The 21,009-nt window shown below is 36.2% G+C and overlaps 1 protein-coding gene across 7 annotated transcripts in view; it reads left to right on the top strand.

Moving 5' to 3' along the window:
- The window catches only part of IQCH (IQ motif containing H), a 257,954-nt gene that overhangs the window by 96,994 nt on the left and 139,951 nt on the right, over window positions 1-21,009 (top strand). For all 7 annotated transcript variants that reach the window (XM_031668549.1, XM_031668548.1, XM_009210478.3 and 4 more), the window contains exons 8-9: window positions 18,161-18,237; window positions 20,641-20,679. In XM_031668549.1, coding sequence (XP_031524409.1) covers window positions 18,161-18,237; window positions 20,641-20,679 — 116 coding nt within the window. The remainder of the gene's footprint in view (window positions 1-18,160; window positions 18,238-20,640; window positions 20,680-21,009) is intronic.

Here is a 21,009-nt window from a genome sequence, read left to right as displayed (position 1 = left end):
GTCTGTAGCATCTGTGATGATGTGCTTTCTCATTCCTATTGTTGGTTACTTCCACCTTCCTCATTTTTTTTTTATCAGTATCTCTAGGTGTTTATTGATTTTTTGGTATTTTCAAATAACCAGATTTTTACCTTATTGATCCTTTCTACTATGTATTTTTAATTTGATTAGCATAAGTTATCTTTACCATTTCTTCACTTTCTTTGCTTTTAATTTTTTTATTTGTTTAAACTATTGGCACACATGCTTAGCTTATTAAGTTTCAAGTGTTATTTGTTTCTGATATATAAATTCTGATATAAATTGAAGGCTATAAATTTCATACAAAGCCTACTTTAGTAAGTTTGTTATGTCATATTTTCATTATCATGTATTTCAGATTATTTCCTTATTTCCATTTTTATTTCTTCTTTGACTTATGGGATATTTAGAAGTGTATACAATTTAGTAGTTCTTAGCTATCTTTTTTGTTATTGATTTATAGCCTAATTTCATTTTTTAGAGAGCATATTCTATATGTTTTCAGTTATTTGAAATCTGACTTACTTTTTGACCCTAGCATATGAAGACTTTAGGTAAACTGTCCATGTGCATTTGAAAATATGTTTTGTATTTGTTGGATGCAGTTTTCTGCATATATTCAATTAATTCAACTTAATCATGTTATTCAAATCTATCTCTATTTTGCCTATTTTATCAATTGCCAAGAAAGGTATGTTAAAGTCGCAAGCTATGCTTATAAATTTGTCTATTTCTCTTTATTTTTTAGTTCTACCACTTTTTTCTTCAGATCACACATATCTTTAATTTAGTCCTTTACAGAAAGAATCTTTTTCCCATAAAAAGTAAGAATTAAGTGCACATCATTTTAAATAGGAGTGAACAAACTTTTTTTGTAGAAGGCCAGGTAGGAAATATTGTAGGCATTGCATGCCACCTATTATCTCTCTCATATATTCTTCTCCTTTTATTTAAACATCTCTTAAAAATGTAGCAACAGTTCTTAACTTGAGAGTCATACAAAAACAGACTGCAGGCCAGATTTGGCATATGGACCATAGTTTGCCATCTCCTGACTTTTAAGTATTAAAATTAATGTGTTCCAGTAGTTATATCAAGAACCAAATAAAATAAAAATTAATTGGTATATTTGCACACCTACAATATGCTCAGGGACAAAAATATAAAATATATATAATGTAGCTACTATCTAGAAATTACTTTAGATAGTATAATTAGAAAAAATGCACACATGAAAAAGACAATATTAAATACAAAACAATATGTTCTGAGTATTTTTAATAGCTAAATCTTATAGTTAAAACAGAGAATAGGGGAGTACATGAAGGGCATAGCTAATGAGCAGCAGAAAAGTTAGATAATAGAGGATCACTGAAAGTCTTTATGGATAGAGACCTCTTTGAACCAGACCTTGAGACATGAAATAACAGAGAAAATAGAAAATAACATGAACATAGGTGAAAGGGAATTTGGAACTTGTGGGGCAATGAAGGTAACCACAACAACAAAACCCACAACCAGTTCAACTTCCAACCACACCCAGTCACCCACCCTAATGCCCTAGAAGAAGAAGACTGCCATTTCCAGGCATAAATGCTATTTACCTCAGTTTTCACGGTTCTAAGCCCTATGTCTGGCAATTAGTAGAAGCTGTGAGACACAAAAAGCAACTTACTGTCAAGAGACAAATCTGCAGAACCAGACTCAGAGACTAGATATTACAACTATTAGGGAATTTAAAATAACTATGATTAATATGTTGAAGACTAACTGGAAAAATGAGTCATGTGCGAACTGCTAGAGGTTTTCAGCAGGGAGTTGAAAAGTATAAGAAAGAATCAAATAGAAATGTTATAAATAAAAAGCTTGGGAACATATAAAGAATGGCTTCAATGGGTTCATCAGTAGAATAAACACAACTGAGGGAAAAAGGTCAGTGAACTTAAGGATAAGTCAAATGAAATTACACAACTGAAACATAAAGAGGAGGAAAAGCAACAGTAACAGAGCAATTGATAACCATGAGACAATAGCAAACCTTTTAATATATGTGAATTTGGAATCTCAGAAGAACAGAGAATAGGGCAGAAGAAATATTTGAAGAGAAAATGGCCAGGAATTTTACCAAAGTGATGAAAGACATCAAACCACAGATCCAAGAAGCCCACAAACAAGATAAATACAAGACACACACACACACACACACACAGAGAGAGAGAGAATCATCGTATTCAAACGGCTGCAAATAAAAATTAAGAGAAAACCTTGAAGATAGCCAAACTAAAAATGTACATTACATACAGAAGAACAAAGATAAACATTACAGTATTCTTCTCATCAAACACTATGCAAGTCAGGAAATAATACAGTGACATCTTTAAAGGGCTGAAAGAAGAAGAAGTTGTCAGGTCAGAATTCTACTTCCAACAAAAATATTTTTCAAAAGTGAAGGAGAAATAGACTTCTTTAGACAAATAAAAAGAGAGAATTTATTACCAGCAGAACTGCCCTATAGAATATGTTAAAAGAAATTTCTCAGGCAAAAGGACTGTAATACCAGAGAGAAATTTGGGTATACACAAAGAAATGAAGAAACCTGGAAAATGTTTCCTTATATTAAATTCATCCAAAAGATAACTGACTATAACTCAGGAGTCAACAAACTTACTCTTTAAAGGACTAGATAGGAAATAAGACTAGACAATAAATAATGTAATGTTTCATTCCTTTGCAAGTTTCTTTGCATCTTCTTTTCCTCCTTATTTTTTCTTTTGCTGCCTCCTCCTTCTTCTCTTTCTTCTCATCCTTTTTCCCCTTCTCCTCCTCTTCCTTCTTCTACTTCTTGATCCTTTAAGAATGTAAAAACCATTCTTACCTCAAAGGCCATATAAATACTGTGAGCTTGATTTGGACTATGGGCCATAGTTTGCTAACCCCTTGTCTAAAGCAAAATTATTAGCAATGTATTGCGGCTTCATGGCATATGTAAAAGTAAAATATATGACAACAATCACACAAGGATGAGGGAGAAATTGATATATAACAATATATTGTTATAAGATCTTTATACGTGAAATGGTCTAATATTAATTGAAGGTATATTGATTAATTGAAAGATGTTTTCTATATCCTGAACAACCATTAAAATATTTTAAAAAGAGGTTTAAATAATAATTTATGTAGCGATAAAATGGAATCATAAAAATATTTACTCCAAAAGCAGAAAATTTGTGAAAATCATGAAGAAAACATGGAACAAATAGAAAGCTAACAAGATGTTAAATTTTAATGCAGCCGTATGTATTAGTCTGTTTTCACACTGCTGTAAAGAACTTCCCTGAGACTGGGTAATTTATAAAGGAAAGAGGCTTAATTGACTCACAGTTCCACATGGCTGGGGAGGCCTCAGGAAGCTTACAATTATGGCAGAAGGGGAAGCAGGAGCATCTTACATGGTAGCAGGCAAGAGAGAAGAGCAGGGGAAACCATCACTTAAAAAAATCATCAGATCTTGTGAGAAGTCACTCACTATCATGAGAACAGCATGTGGGAACCTGCCCCCATGATCCATTCACCTGCCACCAGGTCCTTCCCCCAACAAATGGGGTTTACAATTCAGATTACAATTTGAAATGAGATTTGGGTGGGGACATAGGCAAACCATATCACCATATTAAGAATTGTAGGCAATCTTTGCTGATGGTGTGGGACCACACAAATGACTGTTTAAGCAGAAACCCTCCCAGGTAGTTTAGAGTCAGTAGGAAAAATTACAATTGTTTCATGATCTTTAAGATTTTTGTCAAAACATTAAAAACTTTATTCCTCTTTATTATAACTATGTGGGGCAATGAAAAAATAGTAAAATGAATATTTATTTAATATCCTATTATTCTAAACATTAGAAACATTGAAAATAAAGTGTTTGTTAAAAAAAAAGAATAGTTTTAAACAGTGCTTGCCTTTTTCTTCTTATCATTAACTTATGATATGGAGTGATAATCTTTACTGTGGCTTGGTGCATTGTCATACTTCTTTCTAACTTTGAATCAGCTTCCAACTTTTTATCCTTTTCACTTTTAATATTATGAAATATCTCTGAGTCCCTTTAATATGAAATTTCTTTCTGGCATCACATCCTCTCAAACATGTACTTTCATCACAACCACTTTCCTCATTTATGTCAGTAAGTTAAACTTGTCTACATTCTTCTGGATGCATTACTAGAGTCTTTCAAATGGTGGCATTGTCTACATTCCCATAGTCAGCTATTTCTTCTGTAATTCTACTTACAATATATTTCAATTTCACTTTGAGCACTATCAATTTTCATTCTTTTGGTGTACTTTTAACCTCCTTAACCAACTCTGTCTTTCATTTGTACATTTTTTGTGGAAAAAAAAAGATGCAGATTTATTGCTGGGAGTCAAAGAGGCAATACTACTACATTATTTACAGTCTGTATGCAAACTCAAAAACAGATGCACAGTGACCAATGACTGACAGACTTTGAATGGAATGACTTGAATGGTCACTGATCTTGATATGCATCTGTCACTTATGTAGTGATTTGTGGAATAGAGTTCTAGCAGCAAAGTTTATATTTTATGCAATTACAATTTTATGGTAACTGAAATTTGAACTATGTTGGAGTACTGACGTTATTTAACTAAACTGTGGTAACTAGAATTTGTACGTACTGGAACAGTGCAAAGTGAAGGCTGTCTTTACAATAAGTGTGAATGCTCTAAATACACCAATTAAAAGACAGAGTTTGTCAGATTGGATAAATAAGCAAGACCCAACTGTATGTGGTCTCTAAGAATTGCAATGTAAATGTCGAGAAAGATAGGTTAAAATAGGAGTAGGGTGAGAAGTGACAAATCTTTCTATAGAAGAATTCCAAATAATGTATTTTTATTTATTTGTTTTTGAGATGGAGTTTCACTCTTGTTGCCCAGGCTAGAGTGCAATGGTGCAATCTCGGCTCACTGCAACCTCTGCCTCCTGGATTCAAGTGATTCTCCTGCCTCTGCCTCCCAAGTACCTGTGATTACAGGTACCCATCACCACGCCTGATTAATTTTTTGTATTTTTAGTAGAGATGGGGTTTCACCATGTTGGCCAGGCTGGTATCAAACTCCTGACCTCAGGTGATCCACCCACCTCGGCCTACCAAAGTGCTGGGAGTACAACCGTGAGCCAGTGCGCCCAGCCCCAAATAATTTAAACAGTTACCTCCTCCTCCAGGAAATGGAGCTTATTTATCTACCCCTTCCCTCTCTTTGAATGTGAGCTGAATTTAGTGATTCACATCCAAATAATAGAGTATGGAAAGAAGAAAAATAGGAAATTTACAGTGGAGAAACCTGGCAAACCCTGCCTTAACCAAATGGCCAAGGATAATATCATTAGTCATAATTCGGGTTGATATCACGTGCCCCCTAATATGATATGATGAGGAAGGACTTCACCTTTATGTTATTCTACCCCAACAACCTATAACCACAGAGAAAAAAACATGAGAAAAAAATCAGACAAACCCACATTTCAGACATTCTACAAAATACCTGACCATACTCCTCAATACTGTCATGGTCATGAAAACAGGGAAAGACTGAGAAACTGTCACAGACCAGAGGAGCCTAAGGAGACATGATGACTAAATACAATGAGATATCCTGGATATGATTCTGGAACAGTAAGAAGACATGAGTGTAAAAACTAGTAAAATCTAAATGAAGTCTGGAGTTTAGTTAATAATAATGTATCAATGATGATTTCTTGCTTTTGACAAATGGACTATGGTAATGGAATATGTTAACATTAAGGGAAACTGAATGACAGTATACAGGACTGTCCTAGATTATCTCTGTGACTTTTCTGTATCTAAAATTATTCCAAAATAAAAAGTTTATATATTTTTAGTTCAAAAATAAATTATAGGACTAGACACAAATTACATGTAAATTAAAAATTAATAAAAAGGAGAAAGATGGAAAAATATACCATATAAACAATAATGAAAAGAAAGCTGGATTGGCTCTATTACTATCAGATGAAGACACATTAATAGGAATAAAGAGGTACATTGATGATAAAAGGATCAATCCAGCAAGAAGACAGACATTCCTAAATGTGTATGTACTTAAAAACAGAGATATAAAATACATGAAGCAAAAATTAATAAAACAGAAATAATAAATCCAGAATTATATCTCACAATAATCAGTAGAACTAATAACCCCCCCAAAAAAAATAATACCATAGAACATAATAATACTATACTCCCCAACCTTTTTGACAACAGGGACCAGTTTTCTGGGAAATAATTTTTCCACAGACAAGAGGTGGGGAGGAATAGTTTCAGGATGGAATTGTTCCACCTCAGATAATCAGGCATTAGATTCTCATAAAGAGCAAGCAACCTAGATCCCTCATATGTGCAGTTCATAATAGGGTTCTTGTTCCTATGAAAATCTAATGCTGCTGCTGATCTGACAGGAGGTGTGAATTCAGATGGTAATGCTCACCTGCCACTCACCTCCTGTTGTGTAGCTCAGTTCCTAACGGGCCATAGTACCCGGTCTGTGGCCTGTGGGTTAGGGACCCCTGCTATAGAAGACTATAATGTAACAGTATTATAGGCCATATAGACCATTATAGAGCATTAAAACACAACAGAACATGCATTTACTTCAAATGTACATGGAACATTCACCAAAATAGACCATATTCTGGACCATAAAACAAATATTAACAAATTTAGAATAGTTAAAATCTTACACATTATGTTCTCTGACCTGAACAGAATTAAACTTAAAAGTAGAAAATCCCCCAAATGCAAAAACACACTTCTAAATAAGCCATGGATCAAAGAGGAAGTCACAGGGATATTAAAAAAATTTTTTTGAATTAAATGGGAATGACCACACAGTGTACTGAAATTTGTAAGATGCAGCTAAAGTAGTGCTTAAGAAAAATTGTTAGCATTAAATACTTTTATTAGAAAAGAAGATCTCAGATTAATGATCTAAGCTCCCACTCTAAAAAACCCAAAAAAGAAAAGCACATATACCCAAGCAAGCAGAGGATGGAAAATAGAAGTCAGTGAAATGGAAAATAGGAAAAAATAATAATAATAATTCAGTGAAACCAAACTGTGTTTCATGGAACATTTTTAAAAATTGGTAAGCCTCTAGACAGACTAACCAAGATTAAAAGAGAGAAGGCACAAATGACCAATATCAGGAACCAAAGAGGAGACATCATTACAAATCCTATAGACATTTAAAGGATGCTAAGAGAACACTATAAACAACTTTATGTCTATAAGTTTGACAGCTTATATTGATGGACGAATTCTTTGAAAGACAGATACTACCTAAGCTCACTCCAGAAGAAATAGATAACCTGATTAGTCCTGTATTTATTAAAGAAATTGACTTAGTACTTATAAACATTATAAGAAAAAAAAAATGATACCATATGGCATCACTGGTGAATTCTACCAAACAATTAAGAAAGAAATATTACCAATGTTACAGAAATTCTTCCTGAAAAATAGTATAGAGAGAAACACTTCCCAGATAATTTTATGAAGCTATCATCACCCTGATACCACAACCAAAGACTTTAGAAAAAACTACAGCCCAGTATTCTTTATGAAAATAGAGGCAAAAATCCTTCACAAAATATAGCAAATTGAATCTAGTGCATGTGCGCTCTCTCTCTACATATATATATTTACATTTATATATATTTATATATAGATATATGTATTTATATATATATTTATATATAGAGAGAGATGATGTATTTTATACATATTACATCATGACCATGTGGGGTTTATCCTAGGAATGCAAGGCTGTTTCAACATTTAAATATCAATCATTATAAGTCACCATGTGAATAGACTGAAGAAGAAAAACTATATAACCATCTCAATTAAAATAAATCAACATCCATTTATATCAAAAACCCTAAGAAAATTAAGAATACAAGGGAACTTCCTCAAACAGATAGATGTCTACAACTAACATCATAATAGTTTTTGAATGAATGCTTTTCACCTAAGATCAGGAACAAGACATGGTTGTGTACTCTCACCACTTCTATTCAACATTGTACTGAAGTTCCTAGCCAATGCAGTGAGGTAAGAAAAAGAAACAAAAGACATGCAGATTGGAAAGGAAGAAATAAAACTCTCTTTGCAAAGAGCATAATTACTACATAGAAACTCTCAAAGAAGCCATCACACACACACACACACACACACACACACACAAAAGCTAGTAGAACTAGTAAGGGAGTTCAGCAAGGTTTGAGGACACAAGATTAACATACAAAAATAAATTTAATTTCAATTTGTTAGAAATGAACAATTGGAAATTGAATATTAAAAAAATACCGTTAACATAACACCAACAATTAAATACTTAGGTATAAAGCTAACAAATATTTGCAACATACGGATGCTGGATGCTATAAAACACTAATGAAAAAAATTAAAAGATGACCTAAATAAATTAGGAAGATTAGCCATGTTCATAGATTAGAAGACTCAGTATTTTTATAATTAATTTTCCCCAAATTGATCTATAAATTCAATGCAGTCCCAATCAGGATCTCAGTAAGATTTGTTGTAGATATTGAAAAGCTGATTCTAAAGTTTGCGGAAAGGCCAAGGAGCTACAATAGTTAGTACAATTTTGAAAGAGGAAAACAGCATTGGAGGACTCCTGTTACCTGAGTTAATATAAAGCTACAGTAATCAGGACTGTGTGGTATTGGCAAAAGGATAAACACAGATCAATAGAACAGAATAAAGAGTACAGAAATAGAACCATGCATACTTGGTCAATTCATTTTTAACAAAGATGCAAGGGCAATTCAATGGAGAAGGCATAATTTTTTCAACAAATTGTGCTGGAACAACTGGACATGTATATAAAAGGGAAAAAAGGAACCTTAACCCATTCCTTGTACCATACAAAAATTAACCCAAAATGGTTTATAAAATTAAATATACAGCCTAAACTATAAAACTTTTGGAAAACAAAGGGGAAAATTTTTTGTGTTCTTGAGTTAGGCAAAAGTTTCTTACATACCACACCAAAGGCAAAATCCATAAAATGAAACAATGGATACATTGGACTTCATCAAAATTAAACACTTCTACTCTTTGAAACACCGTGTTAAGAAAATGAAAAGAAAAGCTATAGATTGGCCAGGCACAGTGGCTCATGCCTGTAATCCCACCACTTTGGGAGGCCGAGGTGAGTGGATCACTTGAGGTCAGGAGTTTGAGACCAGCCTGGCCAACATGGTGAAACCCCATCTCTACTAAAAAAACAAAAATTAGCCAGGCGGTGGGTGCCTGTAATCCCAGCTGCTCGGGAGGCTGAGGCTTGAATCTGGGAGGCAGAGGTTGCAGTGAGCTGAGATTTTGCCATTGCTCCAGCATGGGTAACAAGAGCGAGACTCCATCTTAAAAAAAAAAAAAAAAAAGACAAGCTATAGATTCAGAGTTAATATTTTAAAACAATAACTGATCATGTATTTTTATCCAGAACATATAAAGAACTTTTAAAACTCAGTAATAAGAAAACAAACAACCCAATAACAGACAAAAGATTTGAACAGACACTTTACCAAAGGAGATATATGGATGGTAAATAGATATGTGAAAGCATGCTTAACATCATTAGTCATTAGGGAAATGCAAATTAAAACCATAATGGGATACCACTACATGACGATATGGAACAACTGCAACTCTCATTCCTTGCTGGTGGGGATGCAAAATGGTACAAACACTTTGGAGAACAGTTTGGCAGATATTTATAGAGTTAAACATGTATTTACTGTATGACCCAGCAATATCACTCCTAGTTATCTATTTGCCCAAGATAAATGAAAACATATTTACACAAAAACCTGTATATGAATGTTTGTAATATATGAATGTTGCTTTATTCATAATCACCAAAAACTGGAAACCATTTAGATGTCTCTCAGCTGATGAATTGAGGTACATCCATACAATGGAGTAAAACTTGCTCTAAAAAGGAACTAATTGCTGATACATGCAACAATAAAGGTGAATCCCAAATGCATTATGCAAAGTGAAAGAAGCCAAACTCAACATGCTACACACTATATGATTCTATTTACATGACATTTTTAGAAAATGAAACAATGAAGACAGAAAACAGATCAAGAGTTGCCTGGGGATGGAGAGAGTAGTTGATGGTAAAGGGGCATGCAGGAATTTTGGCAGGTATTGGAATTGTTTTTTTGTTTGATTGTTTGTTTGAGAATGGAGTCTTGCTCTTTCGCCCAGGTTGGAGTGCAGTGGCGTGATCTCGGCTCACTACAACCTCCGCCTCCCAGGTTCAAGCAATTCTCCTGCCTCAGCCTCCCAAGTAGCTGGGACTACAGATGCCCGCCACCACACCCGGCTAATTTTTTGTATTTTTAGTAGAGATGGAGTTTTGCCATGTTGTCCAGGATGGTCTCAATCTCCTGACCTTGTGATCCACCTGCCTCAGCTTCCCAAAGTGCTGGGATTACAGGTGTGAGCCACTGCACCTGGCCTGGAATTGTTTTATATCTTGATTGTGGTGATGGTTATATGACTTACACATTTGCCAAAACTCATAAAACTATACTAAAAAGGGTGAATTTTACTGTAGGTAAGTAGTAACTCAGTAAGTCTGACTTTTAGAAAGAATATCGGGGGAGGGACACCTTCTTGACATGAAAGGAAAGCATAGGGAGCTGTACACAAAGCTGGAGAAGTGGAGTTCTAAGGAGATGGCCTGTATGCATCAAACTAGAGATGCCAGGGTCCTCCTTGAAATACTGAATTAGAGTCTTGAAGTAGATATGCTACCCATCACTGAATTCATTTCTTTTGGCCGCTGTAGAATATTCCATTTTTTTGTTTGTTCGTTTATTTTACTTTAAGTTCTGAGATACATGTGCTGAACGTGCAGGTTTGTTACATAGGTATACTTGTGCCATGGTGGTTTGCTGCACCTATCAACCCATCATTTAGGTTTTAAGATCCGCATGCATTAGGTATTTGTCCTAATGCTCTCCCTCCTGCTTCCCCCAACCCCCCAACAGGCCCTGGTGTGTGATGTTCCCCTCCTTATGTCCACGTGTTCTCGTTGTTCAGCTCCCACTTATGAGTGAGAACATGCAGTGTTTGGTTTTCTGTTTCTGTGTTAGTTTGCTGAAGATGGTAGTTTGAATAGACCATAGTTAATTTATCCAGTCTTCTGTTGATGAACTTCTGGGTTGATTTCAGCCTTTGGTATTGTGAACAGTGCTGCCATTCATTTTTTCACGTTTCCTACTGAGTATGCACAAGTATTTTTCTTGGTCAATAGGCGTGGACTAGGTCATGGGGTAGGTGAACATTCAACTTTAGGAAGTAATGCCAAATTGTCTTTTAAAGTCATTGCATCAATTTACATTTCTACCTTCAGTGTGTAAGATACTCTGTGAATTCACATCCTTGCCAACTCTTACCATAGTTATTATATCTTCCTAGTAAATAGGAATTTTTATCATTGCACATTCTCCTTCATTATCTCTATAATTGCTTTTTAGCATAAATAGCTTTTTGTCTGTTAATATAGCCACTTCAGCTTCCTTTTGGTTATTGTTAACCTGGTATATCTTTTCTCATTTTTTTAACTTTTAATCTTTCTGTAGCCATATGTTTTAAGTCTGTCTTTTATAAAGAGTATATAGCTGAATTTTAAAAAATTCATTCTGACCATCATTATGCATTTAGCATTTACTGCATTTACAGTTATTCTAATTACTAATATATTTTGATGTATTTCTTCCATCTAGTCTATTTCTGTTTGTGCCCTGCCCTGTTTTGTTGCTATTTCATTTTCTTTCCTTTATTGTCTTCTTTTGAATAGATTATTTTTCCTCATTATACTTTTATTCCTCTATTATTTTGGAATTGATACATTCCTTTTCTATTCTTACTGCGATTAGCTTGTTATTTTCACATGCATATATTACTTATCAAAGTCTACAGTTAATAAATATTTGTACTTTTTCCTTTAACAATATAAAAACCTCAGAACATTTTAACTCCATCTCCCTCCTGATGTAGAATCTATTTTTCTTATGTATTTTAGTTGTATCTTTTAAAAAAACCCCACAAGACATTATTGTTAATGTTTCTTATGTAATCAATATTTGTTATATTAGCCAACAGATTTGTCACTGTCTTTGCTCTTCATTCATTCTTGCATCTCAGACTTTCAATACTGCATTCATTTCCAGCTCCCTAAATTATATTCTTTAAATTTCCACTAGTACAAGCCTGTTTCTACTGGTGGTAAACTCTGTCAACTTTTATTTGCCTCAAAATGTGTTTATGTTCTGACTTTTGAAAGTTATCTTGTCAGCACATTCAATATATTATTTCATTGTTTTCTAGCAATTATATCTGCTATTGAGGAGCCTGTGGACTATTGAGAAGTCAGTGGTAAATAGTGGCTAAAATTGTGGATGAAAACAATTTGTCTTTTGTTTCCTCTCTAGCTGAAATAAGTTCTTTTTATCCTTGGTGTTCTACAGGTTCATTGTGATGCATCTAGGCATATAGGTCTTTTTATTTATCCTGCTTTGTATTTATTGGGATTCTTGAATCTATAGACTAATGTCTTTCATCACTTCTTAGCAATCTCATCCATTATTTATATGCATTTAATAGAAAACAAGAACATCCCAGTACTTTGGGAGGCTGAGGCGGGCAGATCACGAGGTCAAGAGTTCAAGACCAGCCTGACCAAACTGGTAAAACCCCATCTCTACTAAATATACAAAAATTAGCCAGGTGTGGTGGTGCACACCTGTAATCCCAGCTACTCAGGAGGCTGAGGCAGGAGAATCACTTGAACCCTGGAGGCGGAGATTGCAGTGAGGCGAGATCGTGCCACTGCAATCCAGCCTGAGTGACAGAGTGAGACTCCGTCTCAAAAAAATAATAAAAAAAAAAGAAAACAAGAGCAATTGATAATAAGTGACCTAAGCCTAATTAAACACAAAAAGACAGAAAAAAAAAGCAGTAAACTAGAAAAAAAAATGAAAGGAAATAATGAAAATAAAAGCAGACATTAAAAAAGTAAAAACAAAAATGACCCAAAAGAATTAAAAATTGGCTTCTTTTTATTATTATTTATTTATTTATTTATTTATTTTGAGACAGAGTCTCACTCTGTAGCCAAAGCTGGAGTGCAGTAGCACGATCTCAGCTCACTGCAATTTCTGCCTCCAGGGCTCAAGCGATTCTCGTGCCTCAGCCTCCCGAGTAGCTGGGACTACAGGTGCATGCCACCACGCCTGGCTAATTTTTTTGTATTTTAGTAGAGAGAGGGTTTTACCATGTTGCCCAGGGTGGTCTTGAACTCCTGAACTCAGGCAATCCGCCCACCTTGCCCTCCCAAAATGCTGGGATTACAGGCGTGAGCCACTGCACCCAGTCAAAAATTGGCTTCTTTAAAATAACATAAAACAGGCAGATCTCTGACAATAATGATAAAGAGAGGAAAAATAGAAGGCACAAGTCAACACTATTAAAATGAAAAAAGTTCACTAACTATAGATATAGTAGAATTTAAAAAAAATCATAGTAGGGTAACTTTATGCCAATACATTTAAAAATATGAAATGAAAAATTTCCTAGAAAAATGTAAACTACCAAAAATAACTTGAGAAAAAATAACAAACTTAAAACAATATCATTAGATAATTTGAACTGGTAGTCAAAAATCTCTGTCTTTTAAACACACACACACACAGACACACACTCACACACTCTAATATGCCAGAGGGGAGAAGGCCTCAGGCCTTTTATAGGCAAGTTTTACCAACCTTAACAGGTCAGTTACTTCTTTTTATACTATTCCATAGGGGAAAAAAAAGAGGAAAAGCTTGTAAACTGATTTTATGGGGCTATTATAACCTTGCTACCAAAATTGAAAAAGCACAGTACAAGAAAAAATATACATAGATCAATCTTATTTAGGAACATAGAGGCAAAGATTCTGAATAAACATTAAAGTGTTCATCATAATCAAGGAAAAATGTAAGGAAAGTTCAACATCAGAAATATTTAGCAATATAGTTCACCATATTAACATATTCAAAAAGAAAAAACCTCATGATCTCAATATATACCAAAGGAAAATAAATCATTCAATACTATTAAACATTAATGATAAGGGGAAATCCTCTGGATGGAGTAGAATAGAAGAGAATTTTCTGAACCTGATTGTTGTTATCAACCAAAGCCCTAGAGCAAAAAATACTCCTACTAGGGAAACTTTTGTAGCATTGCTTTTCTATTTCTCCATTAAAAGCAGAGACAAGCCAAGGATGCTCTTTGTTGCCACCATTTTTGTACTGAGGTCCTAGCACATGCAATAAGACAAAGTATGGAAGGAAGAGAAGAGGGAAGGAGGAAGAGAAGGGAACAGGTAGTACCAGTCAGGAATGCATATAATTATAAATATCAGAAAACTACCAGTGGCCTAAACAATGAGGAGTTTGTTTCATACACAAGAAATTGGGAAGTGAGGAGCCTAGGGATGGTGGTATTGATCAGCAGGGTTGTCATGGTGTTCTTTTTTTTATTTTGTTTTGTTTTATTATTATACTTTAAGTTCTAGGGTACATGTGCACAGTGTGCAGGTTTGTTACATATGTATACATGTGCCATGTTGGTGTGCTGCACCCATTAACTCGTCATTTACATTAGGTATATCTCCTAATGCTATCCCTCCTCCCTGTCCCCTCCCCACAATAGGCCCTGGTGTGTGATGTTCCCCTTCCTGTGTCCAAGTGATCTCATTGTTCAATTCCCACCTATGAGTGAGAACATGCGGTGTTTGGTTTTCTGTCCTTGCGATAGTTTGCTGAGAATGATGGTTTCCAGCTGCATCCATGTCCCTACAAAGGACACAAACTCATCCTTTTTTATGGCTGCATAGTATTCCATGGTATATATGTGCCACATTTTCTTAATTCAGTCTGTCACTATGGACATTTGGGTTGATTCCAAGTCTTTGCTATTGTGAATAGTGCTGCAGTAAACATACATGTGCATGTGTCTTTATAGCAGCGTGATTTATAATCCTTTGGGTATATACCCAGTAATGGGATGGCTAGGTCAAATGATATTTCTAGTTCTAGATCCTTGAGGAATCGCCACATTGTTTTCCACAATGGTTTAACTAGTTTACAGTCCCACCAACAGTGTAAAAGTGTTCCTATTTCTCCACATCCTCTCCAGCACCTGTTATTTCCTGATTTTTTTAATGATTGTCATTCTAACTGGTGTGCGATGGTATCTCATTGTGGTTTTGATTTGCATCTCTCTGATGGCGAGTGATGATGAGCATTTGTTCATATGTCTGTTGGCTGTATGAATGTCTTCTTTTGAGAAGTGTCTGTTCATATCCTTTGCCTACTTTTTGATGGGGTTGTTTGCTTTTTTCTTGTAAATTTGTTTGAGTTCTTTGTAGGTTCTGGATATTAGCCCTGTTCTTTCTACTTTACCCTCTTTGGTTCAATTTCATCCTCATGCTTGCCACCTCATGGCCATGGCCATAAAATGGTTTCTGCAGCCCTGGGCCTTACATACACATTCCAGGCCAGATCAAGGGGAAAACAGTGGTGTCAGTGTCTTCCCAGAAGCCTTGGGGTGAACTTTCCCTTACATTTCACTGCTCACTGTTAGCTACAAGAAAGGCTGGGAAAGTGGATGTCCAGGGATAGGGTTAGAGCTAACATTAGGATTATAGACATACTTATACTAAATAAATACTTAGAATGATGTTATATTTATTCTAATCCTTTCACGGAAATTCTGTTCTTCCTTGTTGGATTTAAGTATATATATTTAATATTTGAGGCATACTAAAAACTTATTTATTGTTTATCTTGTTAAAATTTAACTGCATGTTCTTTTAAAAACAATTTTTTTTCTAATCTGACAATGCTAGGAGTTGGGCATATTGTCACTCTGAAAAAACTGGGGCTCTAAAATTAGTAATAACTGGCTGGGCGCGGTGGCTCATGCCTGTAATACCAGCACTTTGGGAGACCAAGGTGGGCGGATCACAAGGTCAGGAGATTGAGACCATCCTGTCTAACATGGTGAAATCCCGTCTCTACCAAAAAATACAACAAAAAAATTAACCGGATGTGGTGGCGGGCACCTGTAGTCCCAGCTACTCGGGAGGCTGAGGCAGGAGAATGGCTTGAACCCGGGAGGCAGAGCTTGCAGTGAGCCGAGATCATGCCACTGCACTCCAGCCCAGGCGAGAGAGAGAGACTCCGTCTCAAAAAAAAAAAAAAAATAGTAATAACTACCACAGAAGCATACAAGTTTGTCCAGAAAGACAAGGATTTTTTCCTCTACATTAACTCTGGCAAAATTTACCAAACAGATTTTTCCAGCAAGGAAATTGAGTAGCAAAATAGGCAGTGCATTAGGATACAGTTTTGTAAACATGCAGACACATTCTTCAAATGCATGTGTCTCATAAAATCCAAGGCTACAAGAAATTATAATTTAGTGATAGCATTTCTGCAGACAACTAAGAAAATTCTTATTGATATCATTAACTGTGGATTAGCCATGTGAAATTACTTATCCTTGAGATCTTTATCCTACCAAATTATATTAAAATTTTGCTAAAATCCTTTAAAAGTTATGCCCACTTGAAAATTTCTCAGCTGCTATTTTGTTTGAACATGAGAATTTAGCCATAAATCTCACTTGTCTGAAGAACCTGAAAGCTAAACAAAAATTGTACTGAGTCTGCAGACAATAGGAATAACAAATTTTACTGGTGAATCTGTGGAGTCAAAGCAGGCTGAACACAGGATGTGGACTTACCTTCAGAAGTGGGAGAGCAAACTCCAAAGTGGACACCAGGGAAGGAGAGCATAGAACTGAAGGCAAAAACTATAGCCTTAAAATGGGGTCTTCATACACTACTGGCCAGGGGAGAGTGAGGACTTCAAGTCACAGGGAAGCTTGCCGGAAGCCAGGGAAACCAGAGGAGTGTAAAAATGAGTTGATCAAATGCAACAAATAAATCCCTTTTGTGAAGGTGAGTTTCACTGAAAAGGCTCTGCAATTTTTCCTACTTTTTAAAAAAGAGCTGAAGATATTCCTTGCAGCTCAGTTGAGGCAATCTAAGAGAACCAAGTCCTCAAAGTGAGATTCTAAATTATGTATTGATATCCTTTACTACTGTGCTGTTTTTGATCAATATCTGTCAATTCCTTCTAAGATTGTTATAGAAAACTGACAGAAAAGGGGGTTGAGCTGAAGGAATTGAGCTGAAAGAAGCCTCACTTCTTTTATTCAATTAACCATTTAAATAAATTATTTGTTCTCTTTCTTGGGAAGAGTATTATAAGGATTCTTCTCCCCTGAGAATGTCAGACGTGGGCTTTTGGTAAAGGGCAGTCAGGTTTGCTGCCAGGCAGTAGGAGAGATGTGATTGAGACAGCATTGTCTAGCATGTGGGCCCATTCTTCCTCAACCGTGGACTAGGTGTGTTCTCTAAAAGTTGCTGCTTATAGACTTAACTAATTTCAAAAATAATCTTTATGATGCTTTTCACTTGTATCACTTCCCTCAGTCATTTAAATTTTTTAGAATCTTTTTTTTTACACAATAGAATAGTCCATACGTAGCTATGTTAAATCACCTTTTACATGAACCTGGGAATCTGGCTATTTAAAGAAATCTTCTAACAAAGCATTCTATAAGACAGATATTACTCTCCAATTTGTCTGCTTTTGAAATGTACCTGCTTTTAAAATTTGCCCTTTTATCTAGGCAGTTTGCATAAGGCGGGCTGACCTTATATTCTAATAGAACTGTTGCCCTCCCATGCTCTTGGCTTCCTTTTGAAGTCAGTGATCACAGCTGTTTCACTGAATGATACAGAAAGAAAGGTAGTGAGTGCACAGTGGGTGACAGAGCCATTTGACTTTCAAGGTACAAACCCAATAGCATCCAACCAGTGACTCAGCCTCTTCTTCTGGAAAAGATAACATGTACTGTCTTCATCCACAGCCACTTTCACTGTACCTCGGGAACCACCGCCACCTCCAGCGGAGGTGAAGTTCTTTCCCAAGAAACACAGTTCAAAGGTATTCATATTCCTCACTACAGAAAGAAAATTGTTCTTATTTACAACATTTTCGGTGAGATTTTTGGTGATTTACATATGTTATTGAGTTGTACCTTCAACCTAGAAATAAGTGCTATTTCAGCTGTTGCTGGTATGCATTTGACTTTCAAAAGGGGAATTGTACAAGTCAACTCTAGCATAATGTTATTGGTGGAGTCTAAAAAATTCAATCATGTTGCATCATTGCAAGATTAACTAAATGACTGGGTCAACTTCTAATACTAACTGGTCAGGAGTCCAGTAGCTATTGCTTTGTATCCAAATTTGTGTGGTATAGGATGTCTTATTGTGAGGTTCTACTGTATTTCATTTGTCTTTAAATACAGTTTAAAAAGGCAAGATCTTCAAATATAGAATACCTTAATGAAGCAGGGGAAAGAATTCTGCATTATTATTATTATTATTATTATTATCTCAAGACAGAGTCTCACTCTGTCGCCCAGGCTGGAGTGCAGTGGCACAATGTCGACTCACTGCAACCTCTGCCTCCTGGGTTCAAGTGATTCTCATGTCTCAGACTCCCAGGAAGCTGGGATTACAGGTGCCTACCATCATGCCCGGCAAATTTTTGTATTTTTAGTGGAGACGGGGGGTTTCACCATTTTGGCCAGGCTGGTCTCAAACTCCTGACCTCAAGTCACCCATCTGCCTCGGCCTCCCAAAGTGCTGGGATTATAGGCATGAGCCACCACGCCTGGCCTTTTTTTTTTTTTTTTTTTTAATCATCATGTGGCACTTCCTTTTCTTTTTCTTTTTCTTTTTTTTTTTGAGATGGAGTCTTGCTCTGTCACCCAGGCTGGCGCAATCTCAGCTCACTGCAACCTCTGGCTCCCAGATTCAAGCGATTCTCATGCCTCAGCATCCCTAGTAGCTGGGATTACAGGCATGTACCACCACTCCCGGCTAATTTTTTGTATTTTTAGTGAAGACAGGGTTTCTCTATGTTGGCCAGACTAGTCTCGAACTCCTGGCCTCAAGTGGTCCACCTGCCTTGGCCTCCCAAAATGCTGGGTTTGTGGGCATGAGCCACCACACTGGGCCAAATTCTGTATTCTTTAACATTAACTCCTCACAGTACAATCTAATTCATTCTTATGGAGAGTCCCCCAGTTTCAATGTGCTGGACTTTTGTACCTTGCTTTCTTATGTTTATGGGCTGCAGATAGACTTGTGATTTTTGAAACTTTTCACCACAGAAAGGAGAGAGCTGGCGCTGTCTTTTTCTGGCTTACCTTATGTGGAAAGTGGTCATGTTTTCAGCTGCTCTCATAAGAAAAAAGGAGAAATTGAAGAGTGGCACAAGAGAAATTAATCCTAGACTGCTACCTGCCCTTCCCAGACTTTCATCTTTCAATACTGAAATCATCAAGAGGTTTCACTGTATTTTCAGCACTGGTGGGCTGTGTCCCCTTAAGAGATTTCCAGGCTATTTATGTAGCAGCATGTCATGTGACACCCCAGTTGCCATGGCAAATATTTGTGTTTCATGAAAAATGTGAGTAAAGAAAATCAATGTAAATGGCCAAATCCCAAGACAGACAGGCCTTCAGGCGAGTGTTTGGCCTGCACCATTATTGTTTCAAATTCAGCTGTTTAACAGGCTGTGAGAAGGCCATGGGCTAATGTGCATAATAGGAACAGGCGGAGGCACCTGTTTTGATTCTCACCCTGTTGGAGTGCTCAGGTCCCACAGTTTTATAGATAACAGATCTACAGGTAATACAAATATTATGACTAGGTTGTAGCCAGTAAATGGTTTACCTCGAAAAAATAGTTTTAAATAATGACATATTTTCTGAATGCTAATGAGCCCTGGCTTTAATTTCCTCTATTGACTTCACAAAGCTCTCCCCGACTGCTGGAAACAGTAATATTTAATGACTTTTTCCTGTGGTCCGAGATTGGTACAGCATTTCTAAACTGACTCTTCAATGGTAAATGTAATTTTTCATATATTTTGTGGGAAGTGTCCTGGGCATGGAAGTTAAAAGGAAGAAGGACTTCAGTGTGCCACGCCTCGTGATAGAGCCAGTACAGACCTTTGATCAGACTCCACCACAAAGCAGTGTGGTGCCACACTAGTGTCCCCTAGAAGTGGGACTTGGCTTCTGATTATAGTTGTTTTTGTAAATATTTGCTTAGTCAAACTCTTCAAAGCAAACGGGGCTTGGCAAACAGAGCATTGTTGTCAGTGTGGGAAAGGTCTTTCTAATTATTAGCTCCTGCCTGCGTGGAAAGAGAGAACAGGCTGACCCAGCAGGGAAAGTGGGGAAAGGAGTGAGGCCCTGAGCCTTCTATTTGTTTTGTAAAATTGCCCATGAGAGTCGTTTTGATTTAAACTGTGTCTCGTTCTTCATTGTAGGGGAAAAGCAGAAGGCCAAGAGGACATCATGATAGGAAGGTCTGTAATTTGTGTGACTAGTTTTAATTTAGGGTCTGTCACCTGATGTCCCTTCCTTTTGCTGCAGGGCAAAAGTATGGGTGACTGCTTGACAGCTGGAGATGGCAACAAAAGTTCATGCTTCTTTTTTTTTTTTTCACCACCATATCAAATTTATTATTCCAATGGCACTAGTACAGCTGGAGGTGCTCATGGTGACACCGCACAGGACTTCCTGCCTGCTAGAAATCATCTACCCGCTTGTTCCTTTCTCCTTTCTGGGGCAAAAGCCACTACGGGCCATTTACCCAAATAAACCTCTTAATGCGTTTGTTAAAATTTGTTTGGACA

Source organism: Papio anubis, chromosome 7 (genome assembly GCF_008728515.1).
Source record: "Papio anubis isolate 15944 chromosome 7, Panubis1.0, whole genome shotgun sequence".
Lineage (NCBI taxonomy): Eukaryota > Metazoa > Chordata > Mammalia > Primates > Cercopithecidae > Papio > Papio anubis.
Note: the sequence above shows the minus strand (reverse complement) of the source record. Positions and strands in the feature narration are given on the sequence as shown.